This window comes from Pongo abelii, chromosome X (assembly GCF_028885655.2).
Source record: "Pongo abelii isolate AG06213 chromosome X, NHGRI_mPonAbe1-v2.0_pri, whole genome shotgun sequence".
NCBI lineage: Eukaryota > Metazoa > Chordata > Mammalia > Primates > Hominidae > Pongo > Pongo abelii.
This window is the reverse complement of record NC_072008.2, coordinates 113,387,186-113,405,225: the sequence shown is the minus strand read 5'-3', so window position 1 is coordinate 113,405,225 and position 18,040 is coordinate 113,387,186. Positions and strand designations below refer to the sequence as shown.

The 18,040-nt window shown below is 42.8% G+C and overlaps 1 protein-coding gene across 6 annotated transcripts in view; it reads right to left on the bottom strand.

The window, feature by feature from the left end:
- The window catches only part of FRMPD3 (FERM and PDZ domain containing 3), a 161,030-nt gene that overhangs the window by 14,817 nt on the left and 128,173 nt on the right, over window positions 1–18,040 (bottom strand). For all 6 annotated transcript variants that reach the window (XM_054544939.1, XM_054544941.1, XM_054544936.1 and 3 more), the window contains one exon: window positions 13,963–14,107. In XM_054544939.1, the coding sequence (XP_054400914.1) occupies window positions 13,963–14,107 (145 nt within the window). The remainder of the gene's footprint in view (window positions 1–13,962; window positions 14,108–18,040) is intronic.

The window sequence follows — 18,040 nt, the reverse complement described above, 5'->3', positions numbered from 1 at the left end:
ATCAGGAAGAAGACCAGAACGTCTGTTCTCACCATTTTTCTTCCTTCCTTCCTTCCTTTCTTTCTCTCTTTCTCTCTTTCTCTTTTTTGTCTGGGGTCTGTCCAGATGTTCTCACCACTTCTATCCAACACTGTACTGACTGAAAGTTTCAGCTGGGGCAATTAGGAATTAAGATGAAATATAAGACATCCAGATTGGAAAGGAAAAAGTAAAACTATTTCTTGCAGGATACAAGCTCAATGTACAAAAAATCAATTTTTTTTGTATTTTTATTTTTTGAGATGGAGTCTTGCTCTGTCGCCAGGCTGGAGTGCAGTGGCACGATCTCAGCTCACTGAAACCTCCCCATCCTGGGTTCAAGCGATTCCCCTGCCTCAGCCTCCTGAGTAGCTGGGACTACAGGCACACGCCACCACACCCAGCTAATTTTTTGTATTTTTAGTAGAGACAGGGTTTCACCATATTGGCCAGGCTAGTCTTGAACTCCTGACCTCAAGTGATCCGCCTGCCTTGGCCTCCCAAAGTCCTGGGATTACAGGCATGAGCCACCATGCCCGACCTCAATTCCATTTTTATACACTAGCAATGAACAACCTGAAAATAAAATCAGAAAGCCCTTCTATTTACAATAACATAAAAAAGAACAAATAGTTATAAATATACTTATTTTTTATTATTTAAACCTTATTTTACTTAATAATTTGTCTTTTTAAAATTTGACTTTGTCTTTTAACTAGTTATGAATTTAAAAAGGAGGACAGGGCGGGGTCAAGATGGCTGACTAGAAACAGCGGCAATCAAGTTTCCCATGGAAAAGAACCATAATAAGCATGTGAATCCTTTACTGGCAACCAACATATCCAGGTTCTCTCATCAGAACTGACTAGGAGGTTGGCATGATCCATGGAGAGGAAGGAGGAATAGTGTGGTGAGGTGGCCCACCTGAGAGCCACACAAGGCAAGGGAGCCCCCACCCCCCAGCCAAGGGAGGCGCCTCCTTGAGCAACATCTCCAGGCGCAGGAGTGAACCAGATGAATAGGGCCTGACGTGAACCCCCAGCAAATAGCAGCAGCCCTACGGAAGAGGGACCTGACCAATGAAAGAAAAACAAACAGAAAGCAACATCAGCATCAATAACAACAGCATCAACAACAACAAAAGCTCCCACCAAAACCCCATCCAAGGGTCTTTGAGGCTTCAAAGATCGAAACTACACAAATTCATGAAAATAAGAAAAAATCAATGAAAAAAAGCTCAAAACTCAAAAGGCCAGAGTGCTCTTCTCCAAATGATCACGTCTTTCCAGCAAGGGCACAGAACTGGATGGAGGATGATAAGAACGAATTGACAGAAGCAGGCTTCGGAAGATATGTAATAAAAAACTATGCTGAGCTAAAGGAGGATGTTCTAACCCAATGCAAAAAAGCTAAGAACCTTGATAAAAGGTTAGAGGAGCTGCTAACTAGAATCAGTTTAGACAGGAGCATAAATGACCTGAGGGAGCTGAAAAACACAGCACAAGAACTTCATGAAGCATACACAAGTATCGATAGCTGAATCGACCAAGTGGAAGAAAGGATATTAGAGTTTGAAGACTACCTTGCTGAAATAAGGCATGCAGACAAGACTAGAGAAAAAAGAATGAAAAGGAATGAACAAAGCCTCCAAGAAATATGGGACTCTGTAAAAAGACCAAACCTACAATTGATTGGAGTACTGCAAGGAGACAGGGAGAATGGAAGTAAGTTGAAAAACACACTTTTGGATATTATCCAGGAGAGCTTCCCCAACATAGCAAGATAGACCAACACGCAAATTCAGGAAATACAGAGAACACCACTAAGATACTCCACGAGAAAATCAACTGCAAGGCTGGGTGCAGTGGCTCATGCCTGTAATCCCAGCACTTTAGGAGGCTGAGGCAGGCAGATCACCTAAGGTCGGGAGTTTGAGACCAGCTGGACCAACATGGAGAAACCCCATCTCTACTAAAAATACAAAATTAGCCAGGTGTGGTGGTGCATGCCTGTAATCCCAGCTACTTGGGAGGCTGAGGCAGGAGAATAACTTGAACCTGGGAGGCGGAGGTTGTGGTCAGCTGAGATTGTGCCATTGCACTCCAGCTTGGGCAACAAGAGCAAAACACTGTCTCAAAAAAAAAAAAAAAAAAAGAAGAAGAAGAAGATCAACCACAAGACACATAATCATCAGATTCTCTGATTCTCCAAGGTCGAAATGAAGGAAAAAATGTTAAGGGCAGCCAGAAAGAAAGGCCAGGTCACCTACAAAGGGAAGCCAATTAGACTAACAGCAGACCTCTTAGCAGAAACTCTAAAAGCCAGAAGAGACTGGGGGCCAGGCTGGGCGTTGTGGCTCACGCCTGTAATCTCAGCACTTTGGGAGGCCGAGGTGGGTGGATCACTTGAGGCCAGGGGTTCAAGACCAGCCTGGCCAACATGGTGAAACCCTCTCTCTACTAAAAATACAAAAACTAGCCGGGTGTGGTGGCATGTGCCTGTACTCCCAGCTACTCAGGAGGTTGAGGCAGGAGAATCACTTGAACCCTGGGGACAGAGGTAGCAGTGAGCCAAGACTGTGCCACTGCACTCCAGCCTGGGCAATGGAGTGAGATCCTGTCTAAAAAAAAATATTGAGGACCAATATTCAACATTCTTAAAGAAAAGAATTTTCAATGCAGAATTTCATATCCAGACAAACTAAGCTTCACAAGTGAAGGAGAAATAAAATACTTTCCAGACAAGCAAATGCTGAGGGATTTTGTCATCACCAGGCCTGCCTTATGAGAGCTCTTGAAAGAAGCACTAAATATGGAAAGGAAAAACCGGTACCAGCCACTGTAAAAACACACCAAAATATAAAGACCAATGACATTATGAAGAAACGACATCACCTAGTGTCCAACATAACCAGATAGCATCATGATGACAAGATCAAATTCACACATAACAATACTAACCTTAAATGCAAATGAGCTAAATGCCCCAATTAAAAGACACAGACTGGCAAATTGGATAAAGAGTCAAGACCCACGGGTGTGCTGTATTCAGTAGACCTATCTCATGTGCAAAGACACACATAGGCGCAGAATAAGGGGAAGGAGGAAAATTTACCGAGCAAATGGAAAGCAAAAAAAAAAAAAAAAAAAAAAAGCAGGAGTAGTAATCCTAGTCTCTGACAAAATAGACTTTAACACAACAAAGATCAAAAAAGACAAAGAAGGGCATTACATAATGGTAAAGGGAACAATTCAACAAGCAGAGCTAACTATTCTAAATATATATGTACCCAAAACAGTAGCACCCGGATTCATAAAACAAGTTCTTAGAGACCTACGAAGAGACTTAGACTCCCACACAATAATAGTGGGAGACTTTAACACCCCATTGTCAATATTAGACAGGTCAAAGAGACAGAAAATTAACAAGGATATTCAGGACTTGAACTCAGCTCTGGATCAAGTGGACCTAATAGACATCTACAGAACTCTCCACCACAAATCAACAGAATATATATTCTTCTCAGTGCCACATGGCACTTATTCTAAAATCAACCACATAATTGGAAGTAAAACACTCCTCAGCAAATGCAAAAGAACTGAAATCATAACAGTCTCACAGACCACAGTGCAATCAAATTAGAACTCACTCAAAACTGCACAATTACATGGAAATTGAATAACCTGCTCCTGAATGACTCCTGGGTAAATAATGAAATTAAGGCAGAAATCAAGAAGTTCTTTGAAACCAAGGAGAACAAAGAGACAATGTACCAGAATCTCTGGGACACAGCTAAAGCAATGTTAAGAGGGAAATTTATAGCATTAAATGCCTACATCATCAGAAAGCTAGAAAGATCTAAAATCGACATCCTAACATCACAATTAAAAGAGCTAGAGGGGCAAGAGCAAACTAATCCAGAGGCTAGCAGAAGACAAGAAATAACTAAGATCAGAGCAGAATTGAAGGATATAGAAACACAAAAAACACTCCAAAAAAAAAAAAAAAAACCAATGAATCCAGGAGGTGGTTTTTTGAAAAAATTAACAAAATAGACCACTAGCTAGACTAATAAAGAAGAAAACAGAGAAGAATCAAATAGACACAATAAAAAATGATACAGGGGATATCACTACTGACCCCACAGAAATACAAACTGCCATCAGAGAATACTATAAACACCTCTATGCAAATAAACTAGAAAATCTAGAAGAAATGGATAAATTCCTGGACACATACACCCTCCCAAGACTAAACCAGGAAGAAGTTGAATACCTGAATAGACCAACAACAAGTTATGAAATTGAGGCAGTAATTAATAGACTACCAACCAAAAAAAGCCCAGGACCACACAGATTCACAGCCAAATTCTACCAGAGGTACAAAGAGGAGCTGGTACCATTCCTTCTGAAACTATTCCAAAAAATTGAAAAGGAGGGACTCCTCCCTAACTGATTTTATGAAGCCAGCATCATCCTGATACTCAAACCAGGAAGAGATACAACAAAAAAAACAAAACTTCAGGCCAATATCCCAGATGAACTTCAATGAAAAAATCCTCAATAAAATACTGGCAAACCGAATCCAGCAGCACATCGAAAAACTTATCCATCACAATCAAGTTGGCTTCATCCCTGGGATGAAAGGCTGGTTCAACATACGCAAATCAATAAATGTAATCCATCACATAAACAGAACCAAAGACAAAAAAACACATGATTATCTCAATTGATGCAGAAAAGGCCTTTAATAAAACTCAACATCCCTTCATGTTAAAAAATCTCAACAAACTAGGTATTGATGGAACATATCTCAAAATAATAAGAGCTATTTATGACAAACCCACAGCCAATATCATATTGAATGGGCAAAAGCTGGAAGCATTCCCTTTGAAAACCAGTACAGGACAAGGATGCCCTCTCTCACCACTCCTATTCAACATTAGTATTGGAAGTTCTGGCCACAGCAATCAGGCAAAAGAAAGAAATAAAGGGTATTCAAATAGGAAGAGAGGAAGTCAAATTGTCTCTGTTTGCAGATGACATGATTGTATATTTAGAAAACCCCATCATCTCAGCCCAAAAACTCCTTAAACTGATAAACAACTTCAGCAAAGTCTCAGGATACAAAATCAATGTGCAAAAATCACAAGCATTCCTTTACACCAACAATAGACAAACAGAGAGCCAAATCATGAATGAACTCCCATTCACAATCACTACAAAGAGAATAAAATACCTAGGAATACAGCTAACAAGGGACGTGAAGGGCCCTGTCAAGGAGAACTACAAACCACTGCTCAAGGAAATAAGAGAGGATACAAGCAAATGCAAAAACATTCCATCCTCATGGACAGGAAGAATCAATATTGTGAAAACGGCCATACTGCTCAAAGTAATTTATAGATTCGATGCTATTCCCATCAAACTACCATTGATGTACTTCACTGAATTAGAAAAAACTAGTTTAAATTTCATATGGAATCATTGAAGACCCTGTATAACCAAGACAATCCTAAGCAAAAAGAACAAAGCTGGAGGCATCATGCTACCTGACCTCAAACTATACCACCAAAACAGCATGGTACTGGTACCAAAACAGACATATAGACAAGTGGAACAGAACAGAGACTTCAGAAATAACACCACACATCTACAACCATCTTATCTTCATTGAACCTGATAAAAACAAGCAATGGGGAAAGGATCTCCTATTCAATATGTGGTGCTGGGAAAACTGGCTAGCCATATGCAGAAAACTGAAACTGGACCCCTTCCTTACACCTTATACAAAAATTAACTCAAGATGGATTAAAGACTTAAATATAAAACCCCAAATCATAAAAACTCTAGAAGAAAACCTAGGCAATACCATTCAGGACATAGGCATGGGCAAAGATTTCATGACAAAAATGCCAAAAGCAATTACGACAAAAGCCACAATTGACAAATGGGATCTAATTAAACTAAAGAGCTTCTGCACAGCAAAAGAAACTATCATCAGAGTGAACAGGCAACCTACAGAATGAGAGAAAATTTTTGCAATCTATCCACCTGACAAAGGTCTAATAACCAGAATTTACAAGGAACTTGAACAAATTTACAAGAAAAAAAAACCAAACAATCCCATAAAAAAGTGGGCAAAAAATATGAACAGACACTTCTCAAAAGAAGGCATTTACGCAGCCAATGAACATATGAAAAAATGCTCAACAACCAAAAAAAAAGGGCCGGGCATGGTGGCTCACACCTGTAATCTGAGCACTTTGGGAGGCCAAGGCAGGCGGATCACCTGAGGTCAGGAGTTCGAGACCAGCCTGGTCAACATGGTGAAACCCCATCTCTACTAAAAATACAAAAATTAGCTGGGCATGGTGGCAGGCGCCTGTAGTTGCAGCTACTTGGGAGGCTGAGGCAGGAGAATTGCTTGAACTCAGGAGGCGGAGGTTGCAGTGAGCCGAGATCATGCCACTGTACTCCAGCCTGGGCAACAGAGTGAGACTCTGTCTCAAAAAAAAAAAAAGAAAAAGAAAAACAAAAAAATGCTCAACATGATTGATCATTAGAGAAATGCAAATCAAAACCACAATAACATACCACGTCATGCCAGTCAGAATGGCGATTATTAAAAAGTCAGGAAACAGTAAATGCTAGTGAGGCTGTGGAGAAACAGGAATGCTTTTACACTGTTGGTGGGAGTGTAAATTAGTTCAAACATTGTGGAAAACAGTACGGTGATTCCTCAAGGATCTAGAACCAGAAATACCATTTGACTCAGCAATCCCATTACTGGGTATATACCCAAAGGAATATAAATCATTCTACTATAAAGACACATGCACACGTATGTTTAATGCAGCACTATTTACAATAGCAAAGTCATGGAACCAACCCAAATGCCCATCAGTGATAAACTGGATAATGAAAATGTGGTACATATACACCATGGGATACTATGCATCTGTAAAAAGGAATAAGATCATGTCCTTTGCAGGGACATGGATGAAGCTGGGAGCCATCATCTTCAGCAAACTAACAGAGGAACAGAAAACCAAACATTGCATGTTCTTACTCATAAATGGGAGTTGAACAATGAGAAAATATGGACACAGGGTGGGTAACAACACACACCTGGGCCTGTTGGGGGTGGGGGGGCGAGGGGAGGGAACTTAGAGGACGGGTGAATAGGAGCAGCAAACCACCATGGCACATGTATACCTATGCAGCAAACCTGCACATTCTGCACACGTATCCCAGAACTTAAAGTAAAAAGAAAAAAAAGAAAAAGAAAAAGAAAAAAAAAGAAAAAGAAAAAAACAAGACATGCAAAATTTGTACACTGAAAACTATACAACATTTATGAAAGAAATTAAAGGAGATTTAAATAATTGGAATATATTCTCTGCTCATGGATTGGAAGACTCAATCAATATTGTTATAATGATAGTACTTTCCAAATTGATCTATAGATTCAACACAGTCTCTATTAAAATCCCAGCTGACTTTGTCAAAATTGACAGCTAATTCAAGAATTAATATAGAATCACAAGAGACCCAGAATAACCAAAACAGTCTTGAAAAAGAAGTACAAAGTAGGATGACTCACACTTTCTGATTTCAAAATTCACTACAAAGCCATAGTGATCAAGACTGTAAAGTGGTGGCATAAGGATAGACATATAGATCAAGGCAGTAGAATTGAGAGTTCACAAATAACCTCTCACATTTATGGTGAAATAGCTCAATTTAAAAATGGACAAATGATTTGAATAGATATTTCACCAAAGAAGATATACAAGTGGCCAATAAGCCCATGAAAAGATGTTCAACATCATTAGCCATCAGGAAACTGTAAACCATAAACATAATGAGCTACCACTTCACACACACTATGACAGACATATTAATAAATAAAAAGATGGCCAGGTGTGGTGGCTCACGCCTATAATCCCAGAACTTTGGGAGGTCAAGGCGGGTGGGTCACTTGAGGTCAGGAGTTCAAGGCCAGCCTGGCCAACATGGCAAAACCCCATCTCTACTAAAAACACAAAAAATTAGCCAGGTGTGGTGGCACACGCCTGTAGTCTCAGCTACTCAGAAGGCTGAGGCAGGAGAATTGCTTGAACCCAGGAGGCAGAGGTCGCAGTGAGCTGAGATTGTGCACATGCACTCCATTCTGGGTGACGGAGTGAGACTCTGTCTCCGAAAAAAAAAAAGATGGACAGTAAAAAGTGTTGGCGAAGATATGGTTAAAATTTAACCCTCCAATATTGCTGATGGAAGTGTAAAATGGTACAGTCTCTTTAAAAAACAATTCAGCAGTTCCTCTAAAAGTTAAACATGGAGTTACCATTTGACCAGTAATTCCATTCCTAGGTATATACTGGAGAGAAAGGAAAACATATGTCCCCGTAAAAACTGTCCCCATATAAACATGGATGTTTATAACAACATTATTCATAATAGTCAAAAGGTGAGAAAAAAACAAATGTCTATCAACTGATGAATGGATAAAGAAACATGGTATATCCATACAATAGAATGTTATTCATCAATAAAGAGGAATGAAGTACTGGTGCATGCTGCAACATGAATGACCTATGAAAACATGCTAGGTGAAAAAAGCAAGTGACAAAAGATCATACGTTTTATTATTTCACTTACACAAAATGTCCAGCATAGACAAAGCTATAGACGGAAAGTAGACCAATGGTTGCTTAGGGCTGGGAGGTGATTAGGAGGGAAATAGGGAGTGACCGCTAATGGGTACAGAGTTTGTTTTGGGAGGGGCAAAAAATGTTCTAAAATTAGATTGTGATAATGGCTGTATAACCCTGTGAATATATTAAATATGTTTTAAAAATTGTATTGTGCACTTCAAATGGGTGAATTTTATGGCTTCAAAATTATATCTAAACAAAGCTGTTCATTTATTTTTAAAGCACAGCTCTGGGCACATGATGAACTCTCAGTCTTTAAAAAAAACAGCAAAAGGCTGGGTGTGGTGGCTCATGCCTGTAATCCCAGCACTTTGGGAGGCCGAGGTGGGCGGATCACCTGAGGTCAGGAGTTTGAGACCAGCCTGGCCAACATGGTGAAACCCTGTCTCTACCAAAAATATCAAAAAATTAGCCGGGCATGGTGGTGGCCACCTGTAATCCCAGCTACTCAGGAGGCTGAGGCAGGAGTATAGCTTGAACCCAGGAGGCAGAGGTTGCAATGAGCCGAGATCATGACACTGCACTCCAGCTTGGGCAACAGGAGTGAGACTCTGTCTCAACAAACAAACAAACAAACAAACAGAGCAAAAAAGGGTACTCTGTATTGTGAAGGGACTTTATGTGGTTTATCTCACACAATCCTGTCAAATTCCTCATGAGGTAGGTAATATTATTATCTCATTTTACATATGAGGAAACTGAGACTAAGTTTCTGGCATTTAGTTATGATCACATAGCTAAGATAAGGCAAAACAGGGACTGGAACCCAAGTCTCTGTGACTTCAGATCTCCAGCTCTTGCAATTTTCCATAGACCATGTTGCCGCTTTAAATACAGAATCAATGAGTGGGATTGGTTCAGGACTTACTGGGCTTTACTGTATCTAGGGAACTCTGGGTCAGTTGGGGAAATATTATTTAATTACCCTCCATCCAGGCCTCTGAGACTTAGGGAATAAGTGCTCCAGAGGAGCAATCAGCCAGGAGTATGAACTATAAGTTCATGATGTCTCTCTACACCAAGACATTGTCCACAGGTCCTGGGGATGTACCAGGTGCTAACTACCTACGAGACAGCTGAGCAATCAGGATAGCCAGCTTGGCAATAAGCTGCCATCAAAGGTGGCTCCCAGCGGCATGCCCAATAAGCAGATGGTGACTCCTCTCAGGCAGAGGCTGGAGTTCTAAGGGTGGCTTCCCTCCCTGCAAGATGGAAACATCTCTAAGCACTAGACTGTCAAGGCCAGGTAATGCCCTGTCCACCACTTGGTACCATGACTTCCAGATCAGAGGACAAAATGTGTCTGAAGAATCCCAAATCTCCTCTTGGCAGAAGATTAGAAGTGCCAGTAAAATGCCAGGTGCGGCTGGCTGATGGTTCGGGACAGTATGCCTCCAGGATTGCAAATATGTTGTAAATTGCTCATCAGCTTTCCCCAAGGGGATTGCCCTAGTCTATCCCTCTGTACTCAGTCACTCAGAAGACTGACTAGAAAAGAATGCTTGCAAAGAACAGGACGGTGATTCAACTGGAGTTATGTTTGAAAATATGTGCAGCTTATTTTTATATATATAAACATACCGTCTGTATGACATTGACTCAGCCAGCATTCTAGTACTTGGCCCTGTTCTATTCTATAGTCCAATAATCGCTGGTCATAATGACAACCTAGAGGGCTTGCAAGAATCTCATGTTCTTTCTGAATCACCCAAAACAAGTCTACTATGTTCAGTCTTACTTTACTACTCTGTACATTTTGCTGGGTTTCAACTACATGAAAATTGGTAAGCCACTCATATAGTAGCCATTAACCAAAATATTCAGTTCATCAGACCAAACTGTTTTCTAACCATGGTAGAAAACGTAGAGTGAGTTCCTCCAACTGAGGCCCTCAAAGCCTTTTTTTCCTGGATTACCCCAGGATACAGAGAGCTCAGGGCTGCAGAAAGATGGTAGCTGCCTTTGGATTGCCCACAACCTCATTACAGATAGAGAACTGGCATTTTTCTGGACCTTTCTCTAAGCTCAGAGCCTTTCTGGGCCCTCAAACCCAGGCGCTGCTCTGTTGTATCTATTGAATCTCTTATACATACATGCAAAAGTACTTACGTTATTGGCCTTATCCTTTTAATCATCTGTCAGTATTTCCCCTCTACTAGATTGTAAGCTATGTGAGGGCAAGGATCATAAGGACTATGTCTGTTATTCATGGCTGCTTCTTCTGCACCTGGCACATGATGAGTGCTTGATTTGTTCAGTGAATAAGTGTAGTACCTTTGGTGAAGCTACTGATAAAGCCCAAGAGGGAGTCCCTTCCCTACCATGTTCCCATTCTCCTTTTTTTTCTGAGACTTGAAGGAAAGTGATGTTTTCACTTTCCCAGTTGCTGGTTTAACTTCATCCTTTAGGCCCAATAGGCTGAGCCCTGAGTTGGACTTGCTGACAACCAGTAGCTGCTGTGGGACAAGAATAGAGCTGGCCAGACCTCTTCCTCCCTTTCCTGAGAGACCAGGACCTAACCGGGCTGTGGCTTTGGACCCTGGGAGAAAAGCCCAGATAAGGTTGGGAGGATGCCTATTCCCTATTGGCCTTTGTTAAGGAACAACAGTTGGCATTGGGGCTTCTGTTCTGGGATGAAAGTAAGGGCTGGTGTAGGAAACTGATCTCAACTTTGGACCTTGGTCCTAAAAGTCTACAATATCAGGAACTGATAATCCCTTCACTATAACCTGAGCTGAGGTCTCCTCAGTTGTGCCCTTCCCTTCTTAGCGGCCAGGAGACAAAATGTGCACACCAAGTCCAAGTCCTAGAACTTTGCTGGGGCAGTGGCAGCTCAGTGAACTCAGGTAGAGCTGTGAGGCTCACTCTGCCCCACTCCACCCACCAAGAGCACCTAACAGTTCAAAAAGCTAAGTAACGGGGCCCAAGATTTAAACCATGTACCTAGGGAGACAATGCCTAGTTCAAGTTCTCATGTTTCTGGCCAGAAGAGATGGGGAAGGAAGAGCAGAACTTTCTGTAGGTCTCTGCCCCTGAGCTGATTATTTCTACCCCAAGAGGGAGAAGTACTGCAAAAACAGAGACATCACAGTGGTCCATCTGGCTCCTGCATGGACACAGAGGCCCTGTGCTAGAGGCAACCTGAGCCCCCATCATTCTGCAGGCCCAAGGTGGATCTCAGAAGTCAGGAAGGTGGTGGGGGGTGGGGTGTTCTAAAGCCACACCTAGCCCATAAAGAATGCAAGAAAACAGATTTGCCTTTGGAAAAGCAACATGGAATGTTGGAATGTGTTCAGTGAGGCTGCAGGAACACAGGAAGCCCATATCCCTCTTGTGCTTGGTGCCACTATCCCCAGAGCAAGGGGAATACTTGGGGCCAGCATTGGCTAGGGTGCTGATGGGATGACAAAAAACTGTTTATTAGGTAGGGTGGGACTACAGAGCCACCTCCAGTGCCTTCTGAAAGTCGATTCCCTCCAAATAATCTTCACTGTCACATTTGGTCTTTGGCTGGGCTCCAGGTTCTTCACTTTATCTTCCCTTTTCATTTTCTCCCTCTCTAGCCTGTTCAGTAGGAGGTATAGTTTACTTGGACGTGATTAGAGAGAGGAAGACCAGAAGTGACAGTGATAATGCTAATGCTGGCTTTTTCATCATTCAGCCATCTGTAGGTTTGCTAGTATGGCCACCTCTTCAAAGCTGTTCACCTGGAGACTTGCAGCAACTCAGCCCCCTGGTTTCTTACTATCCTAAGTCAGCTCCTTTGCTTTTCTATGTGGAATCTCCTTCATATGCCTTGGGGCCACCTATCCTTTCCCAAATCTGTGTTTGGTGGGTTGCCATTTAGTTCCTATGGACAATGTCATGAGATGTAAACTTAGGCATGTCATGATGATCATGATGAAGAGACAAGAGGTGAGAAGATGTGTATGGGTGGGGGGGTGTCCACAGCCTTCTAGGTCTGGGCCATCCATCAGGAGTGTGTGTCTGCTCTCAAACACCTCGATCGAGATCTGATCTGACTACTGTTTGTTTGTTTGTTTTTGAGAGGGAGTTTTGCTCTGTCGCCCAGGCTGAAGTACAATGGCGGGATCTCGGCTCACTGCAACCTCTGCCTCCCGGGTTCAAGCGATTCTCCTGTCTCAGCCTCCCGAGTAGCTGGGATTACAGGGACCCACCACCACACTTGGCTTTTTTTTTTTTTTTTGAGACAGTCTCACTCTGTCACCCAGGCTGGAGTGCAGTGGCGTGATCTCAGCTCACTACAACCTCCGCCTTCTAGATTCAAGTGATTCTCCTGCCTCAGCCTCCCAAACAGCTGGGACTATAGGTCCACCCCACCATGTCCAGCTAATTTTTGTATTTTTAGTAGAGATGGGGTTTCACCATGTTGGCCAGACTGGTCTCAAACTCCTGACCTCAGGTGATCCGCCCACCTCAGCCTCCCAAAGTGCTGGGATTACTGGCGTGAGTCACCATGCCTGGCCTATTTTTTGTATTTTTTGTATTTTTTTTTTTTTTTAGTAGAGACAGGGTTTCACCTTGTTAGCCAGGCTGGTCTCAGACTCCTGACCTCAAGTAATCCGCCTGCCTCGGCCTCCCAAAGTGTGATATGACTACTCAGAAAACCACAGCCTTGAAGAAAGAAATAGTCAAGCAGCAAGGGCAAGTGGGTTGAGAGTATTCAGCATGTGAGGAGAGCAAACTACTGGATGTCAGTCTCAGCTTCACTCATTATTTCCGGGTGCTGGGGTTGGGGAGCACTTACTGCATCTACATGAGCCTTAGGTCTAATATGTGAAGTACCTGTTCTTTGAGCCACCTCCTTTTCATCAGACCTTTATATTCATTTTCATCTTCACTTCAACTGAGCCAGAACACCTGTAAATTTCCTCTAGATCTCTGCACTGCTAAGTTTGCCTTAGATCCAATGCAACCATTTAATGGGCTCTATTTATCATGTTTGCTATTTTAATAATACATTCATTGGCTGACTCAATCACAATGTTGTCACAGGTATCCTTTGTGGAACAAGTACATGTGAAGGCCAGTTGTCTTTCCCACTGGGCTGTGCCAGCTAGGATATAGTGGTACAGTGTTGGCTCCTGGCAAATCAGGCACTATTGGCACGGGGTGAGCACTAAGGCAGAGAAGCTCTTCCCTCCATGTCTCCAGGGTCCAAAGGGCCTCTGGCACAGCAAAAACCAACCGAGGTTGAGCCCTACCTGCCTTGATCATTGGAGGTGGAAGTGGCTGGCTGGCAGGCCTGGAGAAGACCATCTTCCTGGAATCCAGCAAGAGGCGGCAGTACCCCGCGATCAGGCAGGCAAAGTTGGTGGCTTCAGGCCACTCCATCAACAGCACCAGAGGCTGCAGAAGAGAAGGGAAGAAACATGAAGACATGGGAAGGAGGGAGGCAGATGCATTTTCAGAGGCATGGTAGCTAGGAAAAGATGACTTGCATAGTTAAAGGAACCATACTTTCTGAACCAAAAATTGAGGCACATGGCTTGACAAATAGTTTATTCTGATTTGAGAATTTCTTTGTAATAACCTTTTACCCAGGTATCAAAATTAAATCAACCTTTAATTATACATTTAATGAAGCACCTTTGCTGAAAAGGACTAAAATTATACAACCTCATGTGACTGCTGTGTAGCTGTATTTGTGTTTGCCAGGGCTCAGCAGATACACAGGCCAGCCAGGAGAGCGGGGGTAAAGCTGGGAATTTAGGTTAGACTTCAGAACGGCCTAGAACACCCTCGATTCTAAGTCCCTTGGGTGCAAGAGCTACGTCTTGCTCATCTTCACATGCCCCTGTAACACCCAGAACACCTCCCTGGACATGGAGGAATCTCTGTGGAATCAAGTCGTAACTCTGCCTTTTGGGCCAAAGTCTTTCCGGCCTGCAGCTCTGCTCAGAGCGTCATGCTCGGCCGGGCGCAGTGGCTCATGCCTGTAATCCCAGCACTTTGGAAGGCCGAGGCAGGAGGATCATCTGAGGTCAGGGGTTTGAGACCAGCCTGGCCAACATGGTGAAACCCCGTCTCTACTAAAAATATAAAAATTAGCCTAGCGTGGTGGCAGGCGCCAGTAATCCCAGCTACTCCAGGGGCTGAGGCAGGAGAACTGCTTGAATCAGGGAGGTGGAGGTTGCAGTGAGCCAAGATGGCGCCATTGCACTCCAACCTGGGTGACAGAGTGAGACTTCGTCTAAAAAAAAAAAAAGAGTCATGTTCTATCCCCTTTCCTTTATTTCCCTGTGTCCTTGAGATGTTGTTAATTGGTGCTTATTAAAAGAGCTCCTTCGTCAAATATGTTTGTGACACTGGGTTAAATAACACTATGCAGATAGTTTTACTATGAGAATTCATAAGACCCTTTAATATATAGTTGTGCACTGGGAAACCTCAAAAGAAAGGCTTTAATATTCTAAGTTTTCTGAATTTATTAGACCACAAAGATCTATTTTTATAGAAAATCTCATGGTAACAAGGTTGTTGTTGTTGTTAACCCACCTTGGGAAATACTAGCATACATTGTTGACTTCTGTTCCTAACTCTAAATCAGTCAGATTAGTCCTGGGGTTAACTGGTTAACTGCTTCAGAGACCAGGCAATGCTATTCAAGAAAATCAGCACTATTTCAAGAAAACCTCCTAGTATCTGTATTGTAATTTTAACTGTGGCTTGACCAAGTTTGAGTCAGACTGAAGTCAGCCTTGGGAACATTCTCCTTGGAATAGGGCAGTGGTTTCCAGACAAAGATCATTGAAGACTGGCTAAAGAGGGAGCCATGGGGCTGTGGGTCACCCAGACCAGGCATTAAGAAATAGGAGAATTAGGCAGAGAAAATGAGGCCCTTCTCTGACCAATGAGGAGGCTACTGCAACAGTCTAGGAGAGAGGTGGCTAGGGCCTCCACTAGGGTGGTGGCTGGTCCAGTGAAAAGGAAGGGACATTATGAAGACCTGACAGAACTTGATCACTAACTAGATTAGCCTTCCTTGGCTGAATCACCATTACCTTGGGCTCAATTCTGATTCTAAACCAGCTCAGCTGTTAGCTAAAGTTGCAGTGGTTTTCTTTTTCCCAGGATTCCAACACAGAGCCTGAGTTGAATATTTTGTAGTTCATATAGGCCAGGGGTCAACACACATTTTCTATAAAGGGCTAGCGAGTAAATATTTTAGGCACTGTGGGCCACACGGGCTCTGTCACAACAACTCTGCCATTGTACATAGTGTGGAAATAGCCACAGATCATCTGTAAACTAAACGAATAGGCATGACTGTGTTCTAACAGAACTTTATTTACAGAAACAGGCAGTGAGTCAGATTTGGCTCATGGGCCATAGTTAGCCACCTGATCTAGAAGTGAAACTTCTTTTTTGCCTTTTTTATTTTTTTCAATAGAGACAGGGTCTCACTATGTTGCCCAGGTTGGTCTTGAACTCCTGGGCACAAGTGATCCTCCTTGGCCTCCCAAAGTGCTGGGATTTACAGGCATGAGCCACAGCGCTCGCTGAAGTGAAACTTCTTTACAGCTAGAAACAATTGTATTCATTCATCACACAGCTCAAGTTATTACATTTGCTAACAGCAGTCACCTTCTTTGGAAATTCTTCTCTTGGCTTCTGTTTCTGTGAGCTGCGTTCTGGTTCTGTAATCTGACCATCTTCATCTCTCTCTTTGGCTGGCTCTTCATGTGCAACCTCCTCGCCCTAGCTATATCCTAGGCTCAGTCTACAGCCCTCAATTCTTCTCCATCAGGGTGTCTGTTTTAACCTCTATGCTGGAGATTCAAAAATCAACACGCCCAGTCTACTCCTTTGAATTCTTTTCCTATCGCAGAAATCATATGGTGCTATGTCTATACCACACAGTCTTGTGTTGGATCAAATACTAACTTGAATTCTTTCATAGTTGTTGTACATTCAATTACAATGCATGCCACAATAAGGCATTTGGACTCTGCCCCAACTTTAAGGCAACAACTTAGTGATGCTACTATGGAGTTCATGCAATACCATTGGGAGGAAAAAGGAACAGTTTGTACCTTGAGGAGCAGTGGCTTTTTTTTCCAGTGAGAAAGGGGCCAGAGACAGGTATTACTTTTTAGTCATTATTAGGAAGGGGTAGAAGGGACTTTCGTACCTCCAGTTAATGAATGTTTCTCAGTCACAACAGAATGGCCAAACTTGCATACAACAAAATAAAGACAAAAACGTATGGAAAGGAAATGAACTTGGGGGGCAGGGAGTCAGATACCCCTTCTTGCTGTCTTGCTGCCACTGTAGCCCTGCCACTGATGGCAGAAGGATATACAGATACAGAGGTTTGAGTGTAAATGGCGGCTACCACGAGGGCCCAAGACTCACTAGGCTTGCCTCAGGTGTATTCACATCGTGGCCATCCCTACTGTCACTGCTTCATTTCAGGACCTTATCATCTTCCTGCCAGATCAAAACTCCTCAAGGTATGTGTGAGTGGGTGGCCTGTGTGCTGAGACACTGAGCCTCTTGGCTTCTCAGTCCTATTGCCTTTGGCCACAAGTTGCCTCATCTGGTATATATGTATGCCTCATTTGTTTGTATGTTTTGTCATATAAATTGTGACATTTCTCATGATATGGAAAAGGTTGGGACACACTAACCCAAGAACCTCCAATAACCTCCTGACTGGCCTTTCTCCCTCTAGTTTCTACCCACTTGAATCCACTTCACCTCCATATTGTTGCCTGAAGATTCTTTTCTACTTTATTATTATTATTATTAGTAGTAGTAGTAGTAGTAGAGATGTGGTCTTACTATGTTTTCCAGGCTGGTCTCAAACTCCTGGCCTCAAGTGATCCTCCCACCTCAGCCTCCCAAAGTGCTGAGATTACAGGCATGAGACACCCTGAATGACCCTGAAGGCTTTTTGTTTTTTTTTTTTTAGACGGAGTCTCACTCTGATGCCCACGCTAGAGTGCAATGGCAGAATCTCGGCTTACTGCAGCCTCTGTCTCCTGGGTTCAAGCGATTCTCCTGTCTCAGCCTCCCAAGTAGCTGGGATTACAGGTGTGTGCCACCACATCTGACTAATTTTTGTATTTTTAGTAGAGATGGTGTTTCACCATGTTGGTCAGGCTAGTCTCGAACTCCTGACTTTCAGTGATCCACCCGTCTCAGGCTCCCAAAGTCTGAAGGCTCTTTCTAAAGCACAAGTCTCATTGTCATTTAAAATCTTCAATAGCTCATCACCTGTAGAAAATCCAACTGCCTTAAACAATGGCATACAAAGCCCTTCAGGACCTGGACCCA